The sequence below is a fragment of the Bubalus kerabau genome, chromosome 18, assembly GCF_029407905.1.
Source record: "Bubalus kerabau isolate K-KA32 ecotype Philippines breed swamp buffalo chromosome 18, PCC_UOA_SB_1v2, whole genome shotgun sequence".
Classification (NCBI taxonomy): domain Eukaryota; kingdom Metazoa; phylum Chordata; class Mammalia; order Artiodactyla; family Bovidae; genus Bubalus; species Bubalus kerabau.
The window spans coordinates 36947860-36965500 of NC_073641.1; the positions used below are offsets into that span (position 1 = coordinate 36947860).

The following is a 17641-nucleotide window of genomic DNA, read 5'->3' on the forward strand; positions in this document are numbered from 1 at the left end:
ACGTATTTCAATGCCATTCTCCCAAATCATCCCACCCTCTCCCTCTCCCACAGAGTCCAAAAGACTGTTCTATACATCAGTGTCTCTTTTGCTGTCTCGTATACAGGGTTATTGTTACCATCTTTCTAAATTCCATATATATGCGTTAGTATATTTTTTAATCTCATCTTTCTTGAGTCTTTAGATTCTAATTTCTTCTAAATTTTGCTATCTCATTTCAAAGTACTAAGCCACCAAAGAGTCTCATTTGCGACTCTATGGACTGTAGCCTGACAGGCTTCTCAGTCCATGGGATTCTCCAGGCAAGATTACTGGAGTAGGTTGCCATGCCCTCCTCCAGGGAATCTTCCCAATCCAGGGATTGAACCCAAGTCTCATGTCTCCTGCATTGGCAGGTGGGTTCTTTACCTCTAGTGCCACCTGGGAAGCCCATATATGGTTTATATAGATTTATAAAACATAACTCTATATATTCTATATGTGTTACATATGTAACAGTACTGTAAGAATTTTTTTTTAATTCTGCACTGTATTACCAAAGTAATCTTTTTGTCTTTACACTCTCAAATCTCAACTTCATAGTCATTTTCTCAGGAAAGCTTTTCCAAACTTCCCTGATTCAATTGTGGCAACTATGTACCTTACTTCAGGAATTTAAGGGTACAAAATAAATCACTTTGCTTCATTTATTTAAGTATAATTAAATATGACATTTCCACCCTTCCATGCTGCTGGAAAATTCATCCGTCATTCATTTGTTGGATGGGTTCATGGTGGTTCTTGTTTGTCCAGATGTTTCTCTTTGGTAAGTAAGGATAGGATATATGTAAGTATTTAGTCCATTGTGGTCACCCTGATGACCTCATGGTTCAAGTTTACAAGTTTACTCGACATCAAGTGGTTTCAAACTTTCCATGCCAAGATTGTGCATTGGAGACATTGACAAATCTGTAGCCTGGTCCCTGATAGCCACCTTCCCTAGGGGCCCTTCAAAGATTTCACTACTTGCCAAAACAGCTGTTAGAGATCTAGTTATGGTTCCTGCTACTTGAAGTATATGCTAACTCTATCCCCTTCCTGGACTGGAGGAAAGCTCTCCCTCAAAGGTAATAAAAAATTTGTTTTTAGAGACATTCTGGACTTGGCATCACACATAAACCTCTTCTTAGACAAGAGATCGCAAGCACTTGTCTACCTTCTGGAAAGGGGAGACAGACAAAAAGCAGCAAAAAGGATTCACAATAAATATGTCACTAAATTATCCTGCAGTATCAGTCTCCTTTCCTCAGTAATGGGCTTCCCTGGTGGCTCAGACAGTAAAGAATCCACCTGCAATGCAGAAGACCCAGGTTTGATCCATGGATTGGGAAGACCCCCCCAGAGAAGAAAATGGCAACCCACTCCAGTATTCTTGCCTGGACAGAGGAGCCTGGCAGGCTACAGTCCATGGGGGTCACACAGAGTCGGACATGACTGAGTGACTAACACACTTTATCTCTATAATGGGATCTCCATGGTTACAGAGATCATGGCTACTTTTGATCACTAGTATAGGCTTAAAAACTAACATCATGTTGTTGTCAGTCGCTCAGTTGTGTCCAACTCTTTGTGACCCCATCAACCATTGCCTGTCATGCTCCTCCATCCATGGGATTTTCCAGGCAAGAATTCTGGAGTGGATTGCCATTTACTTCTCCAGGGGATCTACCTAACCCAGGGATTGAACCCAGGTTTCCCGCATTGCAGGCAGGCTCTTTACCATCTGAGCCACCAGGTCTTAAAAGCTAACATTATAGCTGGCAATAGTAATCATTCAACAAGCCTTTGTTGAATTAATGAATCAAAGAATAAATAATTTAGTCAAAAATATTACATAAACTAAAATATTAGTCAATAGGAAAAGACCTAAAATTAAACATTTTTCTCTCTTGTAGCTGGCTCCGATATATGATCTGATTCCAGTGAAAATGAAAGATGCACACCTCAAGAAACAAAATTTGGAAAGAGCCATTGAAGACTACATCAATGAATTCAGTGTAAGAAAATGCCATCCGTGCCAAAATGGAGGGACTGCGGTTCTGCTGGACGGAGAATGTGTGTGTTCCTGCCCAAAAGAGTTCAAGGGAGTTGCCTGTGAAATAAAAAAAATAGAAAATGTATAAAGGTGAGAACAACCTCTTTAACATCATTAAGGACAAAAATATGCATTTGGGAGCTATTTAATTTGAAAGCTAGTTCTTCAGTTAATTTGCACTTCTAGATTAGCCATATAAACAAAGGATAAAAATGGAATGAATAGTGGAAATGGACAAATCAGCCTTTATGTGTCATTTAGCACACAGTTAACCTCTACCTCTTCCTGTAAATAGAGCTATAGACAATAAATTGTAACGATTGCGTTACTTTTCTACTTATAAAAATTTTACATAAAGGGAAAAGTTTACAGAAGTATAACAAACATCCAGAAACTCACCATGTGAATATATGTGTGTGTGTATATGTAAATATATATATACAATAAATACTTCAGAACCCCTTTATAAGAAAAATAATCACAGATACAATAGAGTACTTTGTACCACATCATCTCCCTGCAAAAAGCCCAAGTTGATTCTTGTCTCCCACACAACTCAGATACAGTTACTGTCTTCTTCTTCCCGTTTTATTGATATAGAATTGATGTACAGCACTGTATGAATTTGAGTATAGCATAATTATTTGACTTACATTTCACTTACCAGATTATCACAGTAAGTTAGATGAACACCCATCATCTCATCTATTAATACAAGATTAAAGAATTAGAAAAAAAATATGTTTTCCTTATGATGAGAACTCAGGATTTTCTCCATTAACAACTTGCATATAACATGTAGCAGTATTAATTATATTTACCATGTTGTACCTTATATCCCGAGGTCCTCCCTGTAGCTCAAAAGGTAAAGAAGCTGCCTGCAATGCAGGAGACCTGGATTTGATCCATGGGTTAGGAAGATCCCCTGGAGAAGGAAATGGAAACCCAAAGTAGTTATTTATCTTCTAATTGGAAGTTTTTACCTTTTTGACCATCTTCATTCAATTTCCCCTCTTCTTATCCCCATCTTCTGGTCACCACAAATGTGATATCTTTTCCTATGAGTTTGTTTGTTTATTTGGTTGGTTTTGAAGTGTGCAGCTGCTGCTGCTAAGTCACTTCAGTCGTGTCCGACTCTGTGCGACCCCATAGACGGCAGCCCACCAGGCTCCCCCGTCCCTGGGATTCTCCAGGCAAGAACACTGGAGTGGTTTGCCATTTCCTCCTCCAATGGTTTTGAAGTGTAATCAACCTATAACACTATGTTAGTTCTTGTTACACAACATAGTTATTCGATATTTCTATAAGTTTCAAAAGAATCACCATGATATGTCTAGTTATCATCAGTCACCATACAAAGATTAAATAGTTATTGACTGCATCCCTTACACTGTACATTCTGTACCCCTGACTCATGCTTTGTACTCCTTAATCTCCCTCACCTATTCCTCACCTTCTTTTACCCTCCTCCCCTTACAGTCACTTTCATTAAGTTAGGAGTATTTCCTTCTGGTCCATATTTTTCACTTTTTCCAAATACATCTGTGCCAATGGGAAAATATCCAATGTTGTTTGGGATGGTTTTTTAATTTATATACATGGTGTTCACTGAGTTTTAATTTTTTAATTTTAACTTTACTATCCTCCCTGGTGGCTCAGATGGTAGAGTTGGCCTGCAATGCAGGAGACTCAGGTTCGATCCCTGGGTTGGGAAGATTCCCCTGGAGAAGGAAATGTCAACCACTCCAGTATTCTTGCCTGGAGAATCCCATGGACAGAGAAGTCTGGAGGGCTCCAGATGAAGAAAACTGAGATTCTTCACTTTTTACAGCTAATCATCTGAAATTATATTTCAATATTTTGCTTTCTTCAAGGACAACAACTTTAGCCATCTTTCTAAAACTGAGGATTTACTAGGTCTTTCATTCTGGTAGAATTAATTAGAATCCTAATATATAAGTAAGATTTAGTTCAACTGTTAATTATCACAAGATTAGCTACTTAGATTAATTTCTTTTGAAAATCATAACTTACTTTTTTATTGAATAAGCAGTTTCCTACAACAAAATGTCTGAAACAATTATTCAGTTTCCTCAAAGATTTCACGGCTTCAAGTTTATCATTCAACCATACTTTCAACCAAGGTCCATCTAGTCAAAGCTATGGTTGTTCCAGTAGTCATATATGGATGTGAGAGTTGGACTATACAGAAAGCTGAGCACCAAAGAATTGATGCTTTTGAACTGTGGTGTTGGAGAAAACTCTTAAGAATCCCTTGGACTACAAGGAGAACCCACCAGTCCATCCTAAAGGAAATCAGTCCTGAATATTCATTGGAAGGACTGATGCTGAAGTTGAAACTCCAATACTTTTGGCCACCTGATGCAAAGAACTGACTCATTTGAAAAGATCCTGACGATGGGAAAGATTGAAAGTGGGAGGAGAAGGGGATGACAGAGGATAAGATGGTTGGATGGCATCACTGACTCAATAGACATGAGTTTGAGTAAGCTCCCAGAGTTGGGGATGGACAGGGAGGCTGGCGTGCTGCAGTCCATGGAGTCACAAAGAGTCGGACATGACTGAACTGACAGAAATTTTTTTTGTATTTACAAAGAAAATTTAAAATTTTTCATATTACAAGTGTCTTTTGCCCTTCTTAGCAAACACAGAAACTCAGGAATATGCTGACATTATACATGTTAATATTTCTCAGAAATTTTAGTATAACTGATTTATCCTATATACTAACTCTGTCTCTCACCTATCTAAAGTGTCAATCCTATGTTCTGTATTCCAAGCAGCATTTGTAGCAAAAAATTCATACTCAGGACCTCTGTTTTCTACCTGTTTCTCTATATGTGGAATATTCTTCAGCTTTCTGTAATTTCTTCAGCTCTGTCTTCTAATTTTTCAGTTATTTTTTTTTCAGCTACATATAGACTATATCCTATAACCAATGAGCATTTTCTCAAATTTATTGTAAATATAAACTAATTATAAATAAATTTAATTTCTATTTGTTTGAGTGGGGTTTTTTTTTTTAAGTCTATTTTTTTCTTTGCTGGCCTACTAGATGTTTCCTACTTCTCTTTCTCTGAATGTGCTGGTGGTGGTTTGGTCACTAAGTCATGTCCAGCTCTGTGACCTCATGGACTATAGCCTGCCAGGCTCCTTTGTCCACAGAATTTTCCAGGCAAGAATACTGGAGTGGGTTGTCATTTCCTTCTCCAGAGGATCTTCCCGACCCAGGGATCAAACCTGGATCTCCTGCATTGCAAGCAGAATCTTTACCTACTGAGCTACCAGGGAAGCCCTTTGAACATGCTAAACATGTTCATATAAAAGTCTCTCTCAGATTGACCTAGAATATATAGTTTCTACACATACTCATTCTCATGGCATTTTTTTCTTCCTTGAGTATTAATAGTTTTTTTATCTCAGGCCTAGTCTTCAGTGAAATTTGTTTCCTGTGGGAACCTTGTGTATCTGGGTAGAGATGGTAATCCTAGGGTTGTTTGTCTCTCGGGATATCCTGTTGTTTCTATCACTTTGCACCAGTTTTTCATGTAAATTTCTTGATTTGGATTCTACATTTTGTATTCATGGACAATGACAATCAAGGCCCCTCCTCCTATAGGGACATGCTTATATCACATGCTTGAAAACACTGGTGTCTTCTGGCTGACTTTTCACACCTGACCATGAGTTCCTCACTGAGACCACAGGGAAACCTTTCTTGCTGACTCTTTCCCTCATGGAAGCACTTCTAGGCATCCAGTTTTCTACAGAACGTTCCATTCCACATTTCCACATACACTGGACTGACCCCCATCATGAGGCTGAAAACCTTAGGACATCATCTTTCTTTTTGCATACTATTTTCTTAGGGTGGAAGACTCTGCAACTTTATCCTCCTTAAACTAATCCAACCTCCCTCTCCTTATGTGTTTCTACTTCTCCCAGACCAATGGCTCTCAATCTAGTTGTTAATTGTATCAATATTAACCCGATATTAACCTATTAGCTTTTTTAAAGGGCAAAATAGAAATATAACAAAACAGATGTCTACCCCCAAATCAATTAAACTGGAACCTGTGTGGTGGATCCTGGGTTGCCATGGTTCTTTTTTCCTTCTTTCTCTCCCTCTCTAACTTTGCTTTTCTTTCTCTCTTCTTTTAAATCCTCTGGTTATTCTAATCTATTTAGCCAAGGTTAAAAACCTCTATTCTGGACCCAGGTCAATTAACACCTCTGATGAAATCTCCTCCAGCATCTCCAGGCATCCGTTCTCTATCTACGTGCTGAGCACATCCACCCTGCTCTTTTAGCGCTAATCACATTTACTCTCCCAACACCAGATGAACATCCCCTCTAGTTTGGAAATGCATCTTACATCTTAAACCTCACTGTCTTCCCAGCACCTGAACAGTATCTGGTATATCATAGTTCAACAGGATAAAAGGATGAGTAAATGGATGGGTGGATTGACCCAACATTGAAGCTCTATTAATCATTAAGATTTGATAATCCTTTTGTTTTTCTCTAGGATTGCAGTTGAAAAAAAAAAAACACAGAGTTGTTGGTTTCCCTGGGATCATATGGAAAGAAAAACACCAGCACCTTCCAGAGATAGTTCTTGCTGCCAAATGAAAAGCAACATGCTTCATGAAAATCCTACCAACCTCTGAAGTCTCTCTCTTAAATCCACAATGCTTCTTTTTCTCCTTCAATTCCCATGATGTTTCCATTTGTTATTCCCTAATGAGGAGAGTCAGCAGTGAGGTACGCCAGGACTTCTTTCCCACACAGCTAATGCCAATCTCTGGCTAGCAAAACAAAATTGAATTAAAAAGAGAATGTTGGGAGAATGGCATTGAAACATGTAAAATATCATGTATGAAATGAGTTGCCAGTCCAGGTTCGATGCACGATACTGGATGCTTGGGGCTGGTGCACTGGGACGACCCAGAGGGATGGAATGGGGAGGGAGGAGGGAGGAGGGTTCAGGATGGGGAACACATGTAAACCTGTGGCGGATTCATTTTGATATTTGGCAAATCTAATACAGTTATGTAAAGTTTAAAAATAAAATAAAATTAAAAAAAAAAATAAATAAAAAAAAAAAAAAAAAGAGAATGTTGGTTAAAAAGACTTTAAAGTAATTGTCACAGTTCTTCATATGATGAATATGTTCTGCCAGTTCCATTACCACGAGTCTGAACCATGCAATTTTGCTCTTGTTTACATTCCTGTGTCTTGTTCAGTCATTCGTGAATACGAGCACGCATTCATTCTGCAAATACTTGCCGAACACCTACCACGAGCACCGAACTCTGCTTTTTAAGTCTTAGCTTTGTGATTTAACTCTACACCTCCAGAGGTTTGTAAGCAAAACCATTAACTTAAATCATGTGAAATTGTCTCTATTCGGTCATATTTTACCAAAAACAAAACCCAGGAATTTCATATGGCCAAACTTAATATGTAGCCTTATGAATTGTGTAAGATAAGTCAACCTACATAATAAGCTAATCAACAGAGCTGATTGTACACTTTTATTCATTAGATAGCATGGTGCTTAAGATCTGAGAGTTTTTGAAAAAGTCTGACAATCCTTAAATAAAAAGAAAGAGGAGAAGAAGGAAAAGGAGAAGCAGAAGGAGAAGAAAAAGAAGAGAGCTCAAACTACAAGAGAAAAATGCAAACTCAAAATTGATAAATTTGTAATTGTCAATAATTAAATGTCAATTTAATTATTAAAATGCTAATTTATAATTAATAAATTCAATTAAATGTCAATTCTCATGCCTTCACTAATTTTTATTCTTTTTATTAATAAACTTTTCACACTTTTGTAAACAAATTTTAGTTTTCCTCAACAGAAATTCTCAAGAATGTACATGATTGTTGAGAGATCACAATACAAATAATTTCAAAAGCAAATTTTTTCACTGCTTCATTTATTGTTTTATTGGAGAATAATCAACACAATGTTGTGTTCATTTCTGCCATACATCAACATGAATCAGCCATTGATATACATATGCCTCTTCCCTCTTGAACCTCCCTCCCAGCCCTCTAGGTTGTCACACAGCACCAAATTGAGCTCCCTGCATTATATAGCAAATTCCCACTATCTATTTTCCATATGGTAATGTCTGTGTTTAAATGCTACTCTCTCAATTTGTCCACCCTCTCCTTCCCCCACTTTGTCCAAAATCTGTTCTCTATGTGTGTCTCTCCATTGCTACTCTGCAAATAGTTTCGTCAGTACTATTTTCCTACATCCCATATATATGCATTAATATAAGATATTTGTCTTTCTCTTTTTGACTTACTTCACTCTGTATAACAGGCTCTAGATTCACCCACCTCACTAGAACTGACTCAAATTTATTCTTTTCTATGGCTGAGTAATATTCCATTATATATGTTTACAACTTCTTTGTCCATTTGTCTCTCAAGGGACATCTAGGTTGTTTCCATGTCCTGGCTATTGTAAATAGTGCTGCAATGAACACTGCAGTACATGTGTCTTTTAGTATTGTGGTTTTCTCAAGGTATATGCCCAGTAGTGGGATTGCTGGGTCCTATGGTAGTTTAATTCCTAGTTTTTAAAGAAATCTCTGCACTGTTCTCCACAGTGGCTGTATCATTTTCATTCCCACCAACAGTTCGAGAGGGTTTTCTTTTCTCCACACCCTCTCCAGAATTTATTGTCTGTGGATTTTTTTGATGATGGCCATTCTCACCAGTGTGAAGTGATACCTCATTGCATTTCTCTAATAATAAGCTGTGCTGAGCATCTTGTCATGTGTTCATTGGCCATCTGTATGCCTTCTTTGGATGTTTGTTTAGGTTTTCTGTCCGTTTTTTGATTGAGTTGTTTGGGTTTTTGATATTGAACTGCATGAGCTGTTTGTGTATTTTGGAGATTAATACTTTGTCAGTGGCTTTATTTGCAATCAATTTCTCCCATTCTGAGAGTTGTCTTTTAATCTCAATTATGGTTTCTTTTGCTATGCAAAAGCTTTTAAATTTAATTAGGTCCCATTTGTTTATTTTCATTTTTATTTCCATTACTTGTAGGAGGCAAGTCATAGAGGATCTTGCTGTGATTTATGTCAAAGAGGTTCTGCCTATGTTTTCCTCCAAGATTTTTATATTTTCTGGTCTTATATATAGGTCTTTAATCCATTTTGAGTTCATTTTTATGTATGGTGTTAGGAAGTGTTTTAATTTCTTTCTTTTACATGTAGAAGTCCAGTTTTCCCAGAACAACTTATTGAAGAGGCTGTCCTTTCTCCATTATGTATTCTTGCATCTTTTGTCAAAGATTAGGTGCCCACAGGGGCATGGGTTTTTCTCTGGGCTTTCTATCTTATTCCATTGGTCTATATTTTTGCTTTGTGTCAGTACCATACTGTCTTAATGACTGTAGCTTTGTAGTTAACCTGAAGACAGGAAGATTGATTCCTCCAGCTCCATTTTTCTCTCTCAGGACTTTTTTTTTTTCCTATTTGGGGATCTTTAGTGTATCCACACAAATTGTGATTTTTTTAAATTCTAGTTCTGTGAAAAATGCCATTGGTAACTTGATAGGGATTGCACTGAATCTGTAGATTATTTGAGTAGTATAGTCATTTTCACAATATTAATTTTTCCAATCCAAGAACATGGTATATCTCTCCATCTGATTATGTTGTCTTTGATTTCATTCATCAGTGTCATAGTTTTGTGTATACATGTCTTTTGTCTTCTTAGGTAGGTTTATTCCTAGCTATTTTATTCTTTTAGTTGCAATGATGAATTGAATTGATTTCTTAATTTCTCTGATTTCTTATTGTTACTGTACAGGAATGCAAGGGATTTCTATGTATTGATTTTGTATCCTGAAACATTACTAAATTCACTGATAAGCTCTAGTAATTTTTTGATAGCATCTTTAGAATTTTCTATGTATAGTATCATGTTGTCTGCAAACAGTGAGAATTTTACTTCATTATCAATCTGAATTCCTTCTATTTCTTTTTCTTCTTTGATTGCCATCGTTAGGACTTCCAAAACTATGTTGAATAATAGTGGCAAGAGTGAGCACCCTCGTCTTTTTCCTGATCTCAGAGGAAATGCTTTCAGTTTTTCACCATTGAGAAAATGTTTGTTGTGGGTTTGTTATATATGCCCTTTATTATGTTGAGGTAGGTTCCTTCTATGCCTATTTTCTGAAGAGTTTTCTTTTTTTATAAATGGGTGTTGAATTTTGTTGAGAGCTTTTTCTGAATCTATTGAGATTTTCATATGATTTTTATCTTTTAGTTTGTTAATATGAAGTATCACACCATTTGTGATTGATTTGCAAATATTGAAAAGTCCTTGCATCCCTGGGATAAGCTCAGCTTGAACATGGTGTATGATCCTTTTAATGTGTTGTTGGATTCTGTTTGATAGAATTTTGTGGAGGATTTTTGCATTTATTTTCATCAGCGATATTGGCCTATAATTTTCTTTTTTGTGTGTGATGTCTTTAGCTTTGGTATCAGGGTGATGGTGGCCTTGTAGAACGAATTTGGAAGGGTTCCTGCATCTGCAATTTTTTTGAAAGTATTTGAGAAGAACAGTCATTGTCTCTTCTCTAAAGATTCTTTGATAGAATTCTATCAAAAATTATTTGATATAATTCACCTGTGAAGCCCTGGGCTTTTGTTTTGGGGGAGCCTTTTTTCTATCACAGTTTTGATTTCAGTGATTGTGATTGGTCTGTTCAAAATTTCTATTTCTTCCTGATTCAGTCTTGGAAGGTTGAACTTTTCTAGGAATCTGTCCATTTCTTTCAGGTTGTCCATTTTATTGGCATATAGTTGCTCATAATAGTCTCTTATTTTGTATTTCTTTATTGTCTATTGAAACTTCTCCTTTTGCATTTCTAATTTTGTTTGAGTCTTTTCTTTTTTCTTCTTCATGAGTCTGGCTAATGGTTTGTCAATTTTTTTTTATCTTCTCAGAGAACCAGCTTTTAGATTTATTGATCATTACTATTGTTTCTTTCATTTCTTTTTCATTTATTTCTGATCTGATTTTTATGATTTCTTTCCTTCTACTGACTTTGGGGCTTTTTTGTTCTTTTTTCAGTTGATTTAGGTGTAAGTTTAGATTGTCTTTCCAATGTCTTTATTGTATCTGGAGATAGGATTGTATTACTATAAACTTCCCTCTTAGAACTGCATCCAATATGTTTTCAGTCATCATGCTTCATTGTCATTTATTCTAGGTATTTTTCATCTCCTCTTTGATTTCTTCAGTAACCTGCTGGTTATTTAGGAGTATATTATTTAATCTCCATGTGTTTGTGTTTTTTACAGTTTTTTTTTCCTATAATTGATATCTAGTCTCATAACATTATGGTCAGAAAAGATGCTTGATATGATTTCAGTTTTCTTAAGTTTACTGAGGCTTGATTTGTGACCCAAGATGTGATCTATCATGGAGAATATTCCATGTGAACCTGAGAAAAAAAGTGTATTCTTCTGCATTTGGATGTACTATCCTGAAGATATCAACTGGTCCACCTAAGGCAATGTGTCATTTAAGGCTTGTGTTCCCTTATTAATTTCCTGTCCTGATGCTCTGTCCATTGGTGTTAGTGGAGTGTTAAAGTTCCTACTATTATTGTGTTACTGTCAATTTCCCCTTCTATGTCTGGAAGTGTTTGCCCTATGTATTGAGGTGCCCCAATGTACATAAATATTTACAATTGTTGTGTCTTCCTCTTGGATGAGGCTTCCCTGGTGGTTCAGTGGTAAAGAATCCACCTGCAATGCAGGGGACACAGGAGATACAGGTTCAATCCCTGGGTCAGGAAGATGCCCTGAAATAGGAAATAGCAACCCATTTCGGTATTCCTGCTCGGAAAATCCCATGGACAGAGGATCCTGGCAGGCTACAGTCTGTGGGATCGCAGAGTCAGACACATGTAAGCATGCATATGGCACAAATTGGTTCTACTCACCTCTTTCAATTTTCCCTCTTATTTCTGCTAGTGTTCACCTTATTTGTTGAGGTGCCTCTATGTTGGGTGCATAAATATTTACAATTGTCATGTCTTCTTGTATTGATCCCTTGACTACTATGTAGTGTCCTTCCTTATCTCTTGTAAGTCTCTATTTTTAAGGTCTATTTTGTCTGACATGAGAATTGCTTCTCCAACTTTCTTTTGATTTCTATTTGCATGGAATTTCTTTTCCCATCTTCTCAGTTTCAGTATGTGTATGTCTCTAGATATGAAGTGGGTCTCTTGTAGATAGCATAAATATAGGTCTTATTTTTGTATCCATTCAGCCAGTCTCTGTCTTTTGGTTAGAGCGTTTAACCCATTTACATTAAAAACAATTACTCACATGTATGTTCATATTGGCCTTTTCTTAATTATTTTGGATTTGTTTTTGTTAGTCTTTTCCTTCTCTTATGTTTCCTACTTAAAGAAATTCCTTTAGCATTTGTTCTAAAGCTGATTTGATGGTGCTGAATTCTGTTAACTTTTACTTGTCTGTAAAGCTTTTGATTCTTCCATCAATTTTGAATGAGATCGTTGCTGAGTGGTAGATTTTTGGTTTGTTGTTGTTATTGTTCAGTCACTAAGTCATGTCTGACTCTTTGTCACTCCCTGCAGCACATCCTGCTGCTCCTTTCTGGCCTGTAGAGTTTCTGCTGAAAGATCAGCTGTTAAGCTTATGGGGTTTCCCTTGAATGTTACTTGCTGCTTTCCTCTTGCTGCTTTTAATATTTTTTCTTTGTGTTTAATTTTTGTTAGTTTGATTAATATGTGTCTTGGTTTGTTTCTCCTTGGTTTTATTCTGATGGGACTCTCTGAGCTTCTTGGACTTGATTGACTACTCTCCCATGTTAGGAAAGTTTTCAACTATAATCTCTTCAAATATTTTCTCAGACCCTATCTTTTTCTCTCCTTCTGAGCCCCGTATAATTCTCATGTTGGTGCACTTAATGTTATCCTAGAGGTGTCTGAAACTATCCTCAATATTTTAAATTCATTTTTCTTTATTCTGCTCTTCAGCAGTTATTTTCATCATTCTATCTTCCAGCTCACTTATCCATTCCTCTGCCTCAGTTATTCTGCTCTTGATTCCATCCACAGTATTTTTAATTTCAGTCATTGTGCTGTTCATCACTGTTTGCTTTTTTCTTTATTTCTTCTTGGTCCTTGTTAAATGTGTTAAGTATTCTTGCATTTTCTCCATTCTGTTTTCAAGATTTTGGATCTTTACTATTATTACTTTGCGTTCTTTCTCAGATGGTTTGCCTATTTCATTTATTGATCTTGTGGATTTTTACCTTGTTCCTTCACTTGCACAATACTTCTGTGTCTTTCCATTTTCTTAACTTACTGTCTTTGAAGTCTCTTTCCCCAGGCTATAGGGTCATAGTTCCCTTTGTTTTTGGTCTCTGCCCTCAGTGAGTGAGGTTGGTCCAGTGGCTTAAGAAGGCTTCATGTTGGGAGGGACTTGTGTCTGCGTTCTGGTGGGAGGAGGTGAGTTTATCCCCCTCTGATGGGCAGGGTTGTGTGAGGTGGTGTGTTTTGGGATATCTGTTGATGATTGATTCAGTTTGTGTTCTTATATTGCTTGTTGTTTGGGTGAGGCATCTTGAGATGGGTGCTGCCAGCAATTGGGGTGGTGCCAGGTCTTGGATCAGAGAAGGCAATGGCACCCCACTCCAGTACTCTTGCCTGGAAAATCCCATGGATGGAGGAGCCTGGAAGGCTGCAGTCTATGGGGTTGCTGAGGGTCGGATACAACTGAGCACCTTCACTTTCACTTTTCACTTTCATGCATTGGAGAAGGAAATGGCAACCCACTCCAGTGTTCTTGCCTGGAGAATCCCAGGGACGGGGGAGCCTGGTGGGCTGCCGTCTATGGGGTCACACAGAGTCGGACATGACTGAAGTGACTTAGCAGCAGCAGCAGCAGCATGTCTTGGATACAGATAAAAGTCTTTGTGGGAGTTCTCATTGATTAATACTCCTGAGGTCAGTATTTCTTCAGAAGCCTAGTGTCCTGAATTCAATGCTCCCATCCCAGAATCTCAAGCCCAACCTCTGGTCAGAGAATGAAGACCCAACAAGCCATTTGTTATGGCAATAAAGGGTATTAAAACAAACAAAAAACTAATAAACAAACAAAATAACAAGAAACAAAAAACAAACCCCAGACAAATGGTAAAAGCAAATTCAGACAAATAACAACAAAAACAAAGGAACACACACACACACACAAACAAAACCAAAACAGACCAAAGAAAACAAAAGTACAAGAGAGTGACCCAGTGAACAAAGGAAACCAAAAATATCAAACAATTAAAAACGAACTAAAACAGAAGAAAAGGCTAGAGCAGAATGCCAGGTAAGGAATAAAGCAAAGGAAAGAAAAGAAACAAACATGGTGAAGAAAAGAAGAGTGGAAAAGCAAAGTTAAATAAAAATATATTTTAAAAGATTTATATATGTTTTTATATATATATATAATAACAAGGAAAAAACAGGAACAAAATAAAAAGAAACATAAAAATGCAGAACTGTAGAAAGCCAAAGTTGAAGTAGAAATATAAAAGGAAAATAAAAAGTGTGCTTAAAAAAAAAACACACACACAAGAAAAAGCTCTCAAATGCACAAATAGAGATAACAGTAATAAATCAGCAATCGCAGCAACAGAGAAAAAAATCCAGAACTACAGGACAAATCAAAATATAAGAATACTAATAACTGTCTTTTCTGTGTTCCATAAAAGGACAGTCCATGTCCTTTTCCCAGCTGTGAGCCATAGCGCACTACCGTCTATCTAGGAAGCCCTCCAATATGGCGTTGGAGGTCTGGTCTTTGAACCTGCTGTGGGACTAATTAGCTCAAACTAATCTGACCCTACTCCTGCGTGTTCTAGCCTCCAGTGTCCACAGCTGCCAGAGCGAGGGTACTTTCTTCTCTGGGAATGCTCATTATCCTTATATATATGACATAGACACAGAGTCTGCCTAGGTGATTGTGTGGATTTAATCTTCAGCTTGTACAGCTGGTGGAAAGGTTTTCAAACCTCTTCCTTAGCCATTCTATCCCTGGATCTCAATCGTGGGGGTGCTTCCTTCATGGATCATATAGTAACGAATCTGTCTGCAATGCAGGAGACTCAGGTTTAATCCCTGGGTTATCAAAGTCCCTGGAGAAGAGAATGGCAACCCACAGTAGTATTCTAACTTGGAAAATTCCATGGAAAGAGGAGGCTGGAGGGCTACAGTCCATGGGGTTACAAAGACTCAGACCAACTGGGCAACTAACACTTTTACTTTCCCTTTCTATATGTGGGTCATGCACAGAAGTTTGCTCCTGAGGCTGCCCTGGAGGACTTGGGTCTGCTCCAGTGAGGACCGTTTGTGAAGGTGGCGTGGCTGCTTGTATAGTGGGGATCCCAGTGGCACCAAGTGCTCAGGGAGGCGAGCAACCACAGGCACAGGAGATCTGCTATAAGGATTCTTTTCTAGCCTCTGGCAGCTCTGCCCCAGTGAAGACCTAGCGTGGAGGTGGTGCCACTGCTTGTATTGCAGGGATCCCAGTAGCTCTAGGTGTATCGGGAAGCCATCAGTAACAAGTGCAGAAGATAGAGCACTGTTAGAATTCTCTTCTAGTCTCTGGTAGGCGGTGTTTAAAGGGCCTCCCTGACTGGTCCTTCTCTATTGCTCAGCACAGGAGGCACTCAAAAGGCACCCTGGCTGGGGTCCTTTACTATTGCTCAGCATGTTAGGCGTTCAAAGGGCCACCCTTGCTGAGGTCTTTTTCTATTGGTCGCTAGTGTGTGGGGAGAGAGAGGTGACCATGATGGCTCCACCCCTTGCGATGACTCAACACCCTGCCTCCATAGCTGCCCAGCATTCCTCCAAAGGCACTCCTCACCACGGACTTCCTCGCTCCCATCCCCTCTGGTCATCTTCCCACAGTCAACAGCTGTCCTTGCCTTGGGATTGCTCTCCAATCCCCATGCTCCTGCTCTCAGCCACGGTGCATTTCAGTGGACTTGCCTCCCTGTTCAGGGTACGTAGGACCACAGCATGAATTGTTTCTGTGATTCTCAATCCATTCAGACGGTCACAGATCAGCTGCTTCACTCTCTAACAGCCTCAAATGCTTCCCTTTCTGTCCCAACTGATTGACCTGCATGCAAGTGTCTCTCCTGCTTCAGCTCACCCACCCCCCAGGTACAGATCAGGTGCCACTCACTCTTCTGCTCCCCCACCCCCACTTCCTTCCTTCATCCTACCAAGTTTTGCATGAAACTGTATTTTCCTTTCTGATGGTCAGGGACTCCTGCCAGTACTCAGCTGGTTCTCTGTGAGATCCTCCGCATCTGAAGATATATTCCTGACATCTTTGTGGAGAGACATGTACTCAGTTTCTACCTACTCCTCTGCCATCTTGTCTCCCCTCAAAAGAAAAATTTAAGAAGCAATTTTCAAGTGTTTTTTTTCCTAGCAAAGAAAAAACCTGTTGGATATGACATGTATTTTAATATTAGGTAGGACACAGAGATGGTATTCTAAAAATAACAATGTCCAACCCTTTAGAGTATAAAATAGCATTGACACTCAAGAGAGTACCTATTTCCTTCCCCCAGAAGTCTGAGTCAATCAGAAAGAATTAGGATGTTCAATGCATAGAAATACTACACTCTGTTCCTAGACAAGCCACTGTTGAAAGAATTTCTAATGTAGAGCCTTTGAATCAAGGAAGAGTTACCATACTAACTACTGAGAATTCCTTGCATCCTTGTGAATTATAAATGTCAAACAAGAAAAGAGCTGAGCCTTGATGAGATCCCTGAGGGTCAGCATAATCATTTATCAGAGTCCCTTTACTGGAAATGGGGGGAACAGTATAGGTTGACTGACTGTTGTCAATGAGACTCTCCAACTTCCTGCAGAGGTGGCGTTTCTGGTAGAGCATTTCCAGCAGGGTGCACCATTGAGACACCAGAAACTGCCCAACAGCAATCAGCACAGAGGATGAATCACCAGAAACTGGGGGAGAGGAAGACCTCTGGAGGCTAAGGCTTACATGGTTCGCCTTGGATTGAGGTTTCCTAAGAAGGGAAGTCCTCACTTTTCCTGCCAGACTGAGCACAGTATAACCGGCCCTCTGAGAGGCCACCCTATAAATTCAAAGAGAAGGATGTGGTGGGGGGAATAGTCCTCTGACACTCAGGCTTTACATTCAGTTCATTTTACTGAGCTCCAGCCATTACCAAAGGACCTGGGGAAGTTGGATGGGCATTCATGTTTCCTTGCCTAATGGGCAAGAAAGCTTCAGAGAATCACTACGTTTTTATTGTTTTCCTTTTTCATACTTAAAACTTAGGTTGCTTATTTGCTCTACTTATGACACAAGAGACATATGCCTGTATCACTGCCAAGAGATATATCTTGCTTTACATCATTATCTCCCCAAGGCCTTTTGAGTGTGTATTTGATTGTAAACACAGCAGAATACTGCATCCAAAACCCCACAAGAG

General features: G+C 38.5%; 1 protein-coding gene across 1 annotated transcript in view; it reads left to right on the plus strand.

The window, feature by feature from the left end:
- Window positions 1-2162, plus strand: part of C9 (complement C9) — a 47101-nt gene extending 44939 nt beyond the window's left edge. The window contains exon 10 of the mRNA XM_055555328.1: window positions 1935-2162. Coding sequence (XP_055411303.1) covers window positions 1935-2162 — 228 coding nt within the window. The remainder of the gene's footprint in view (window positions 1-1934) is intronic.
- Window positions 2163-17641: the final 15479 nt, after the last annotated feature.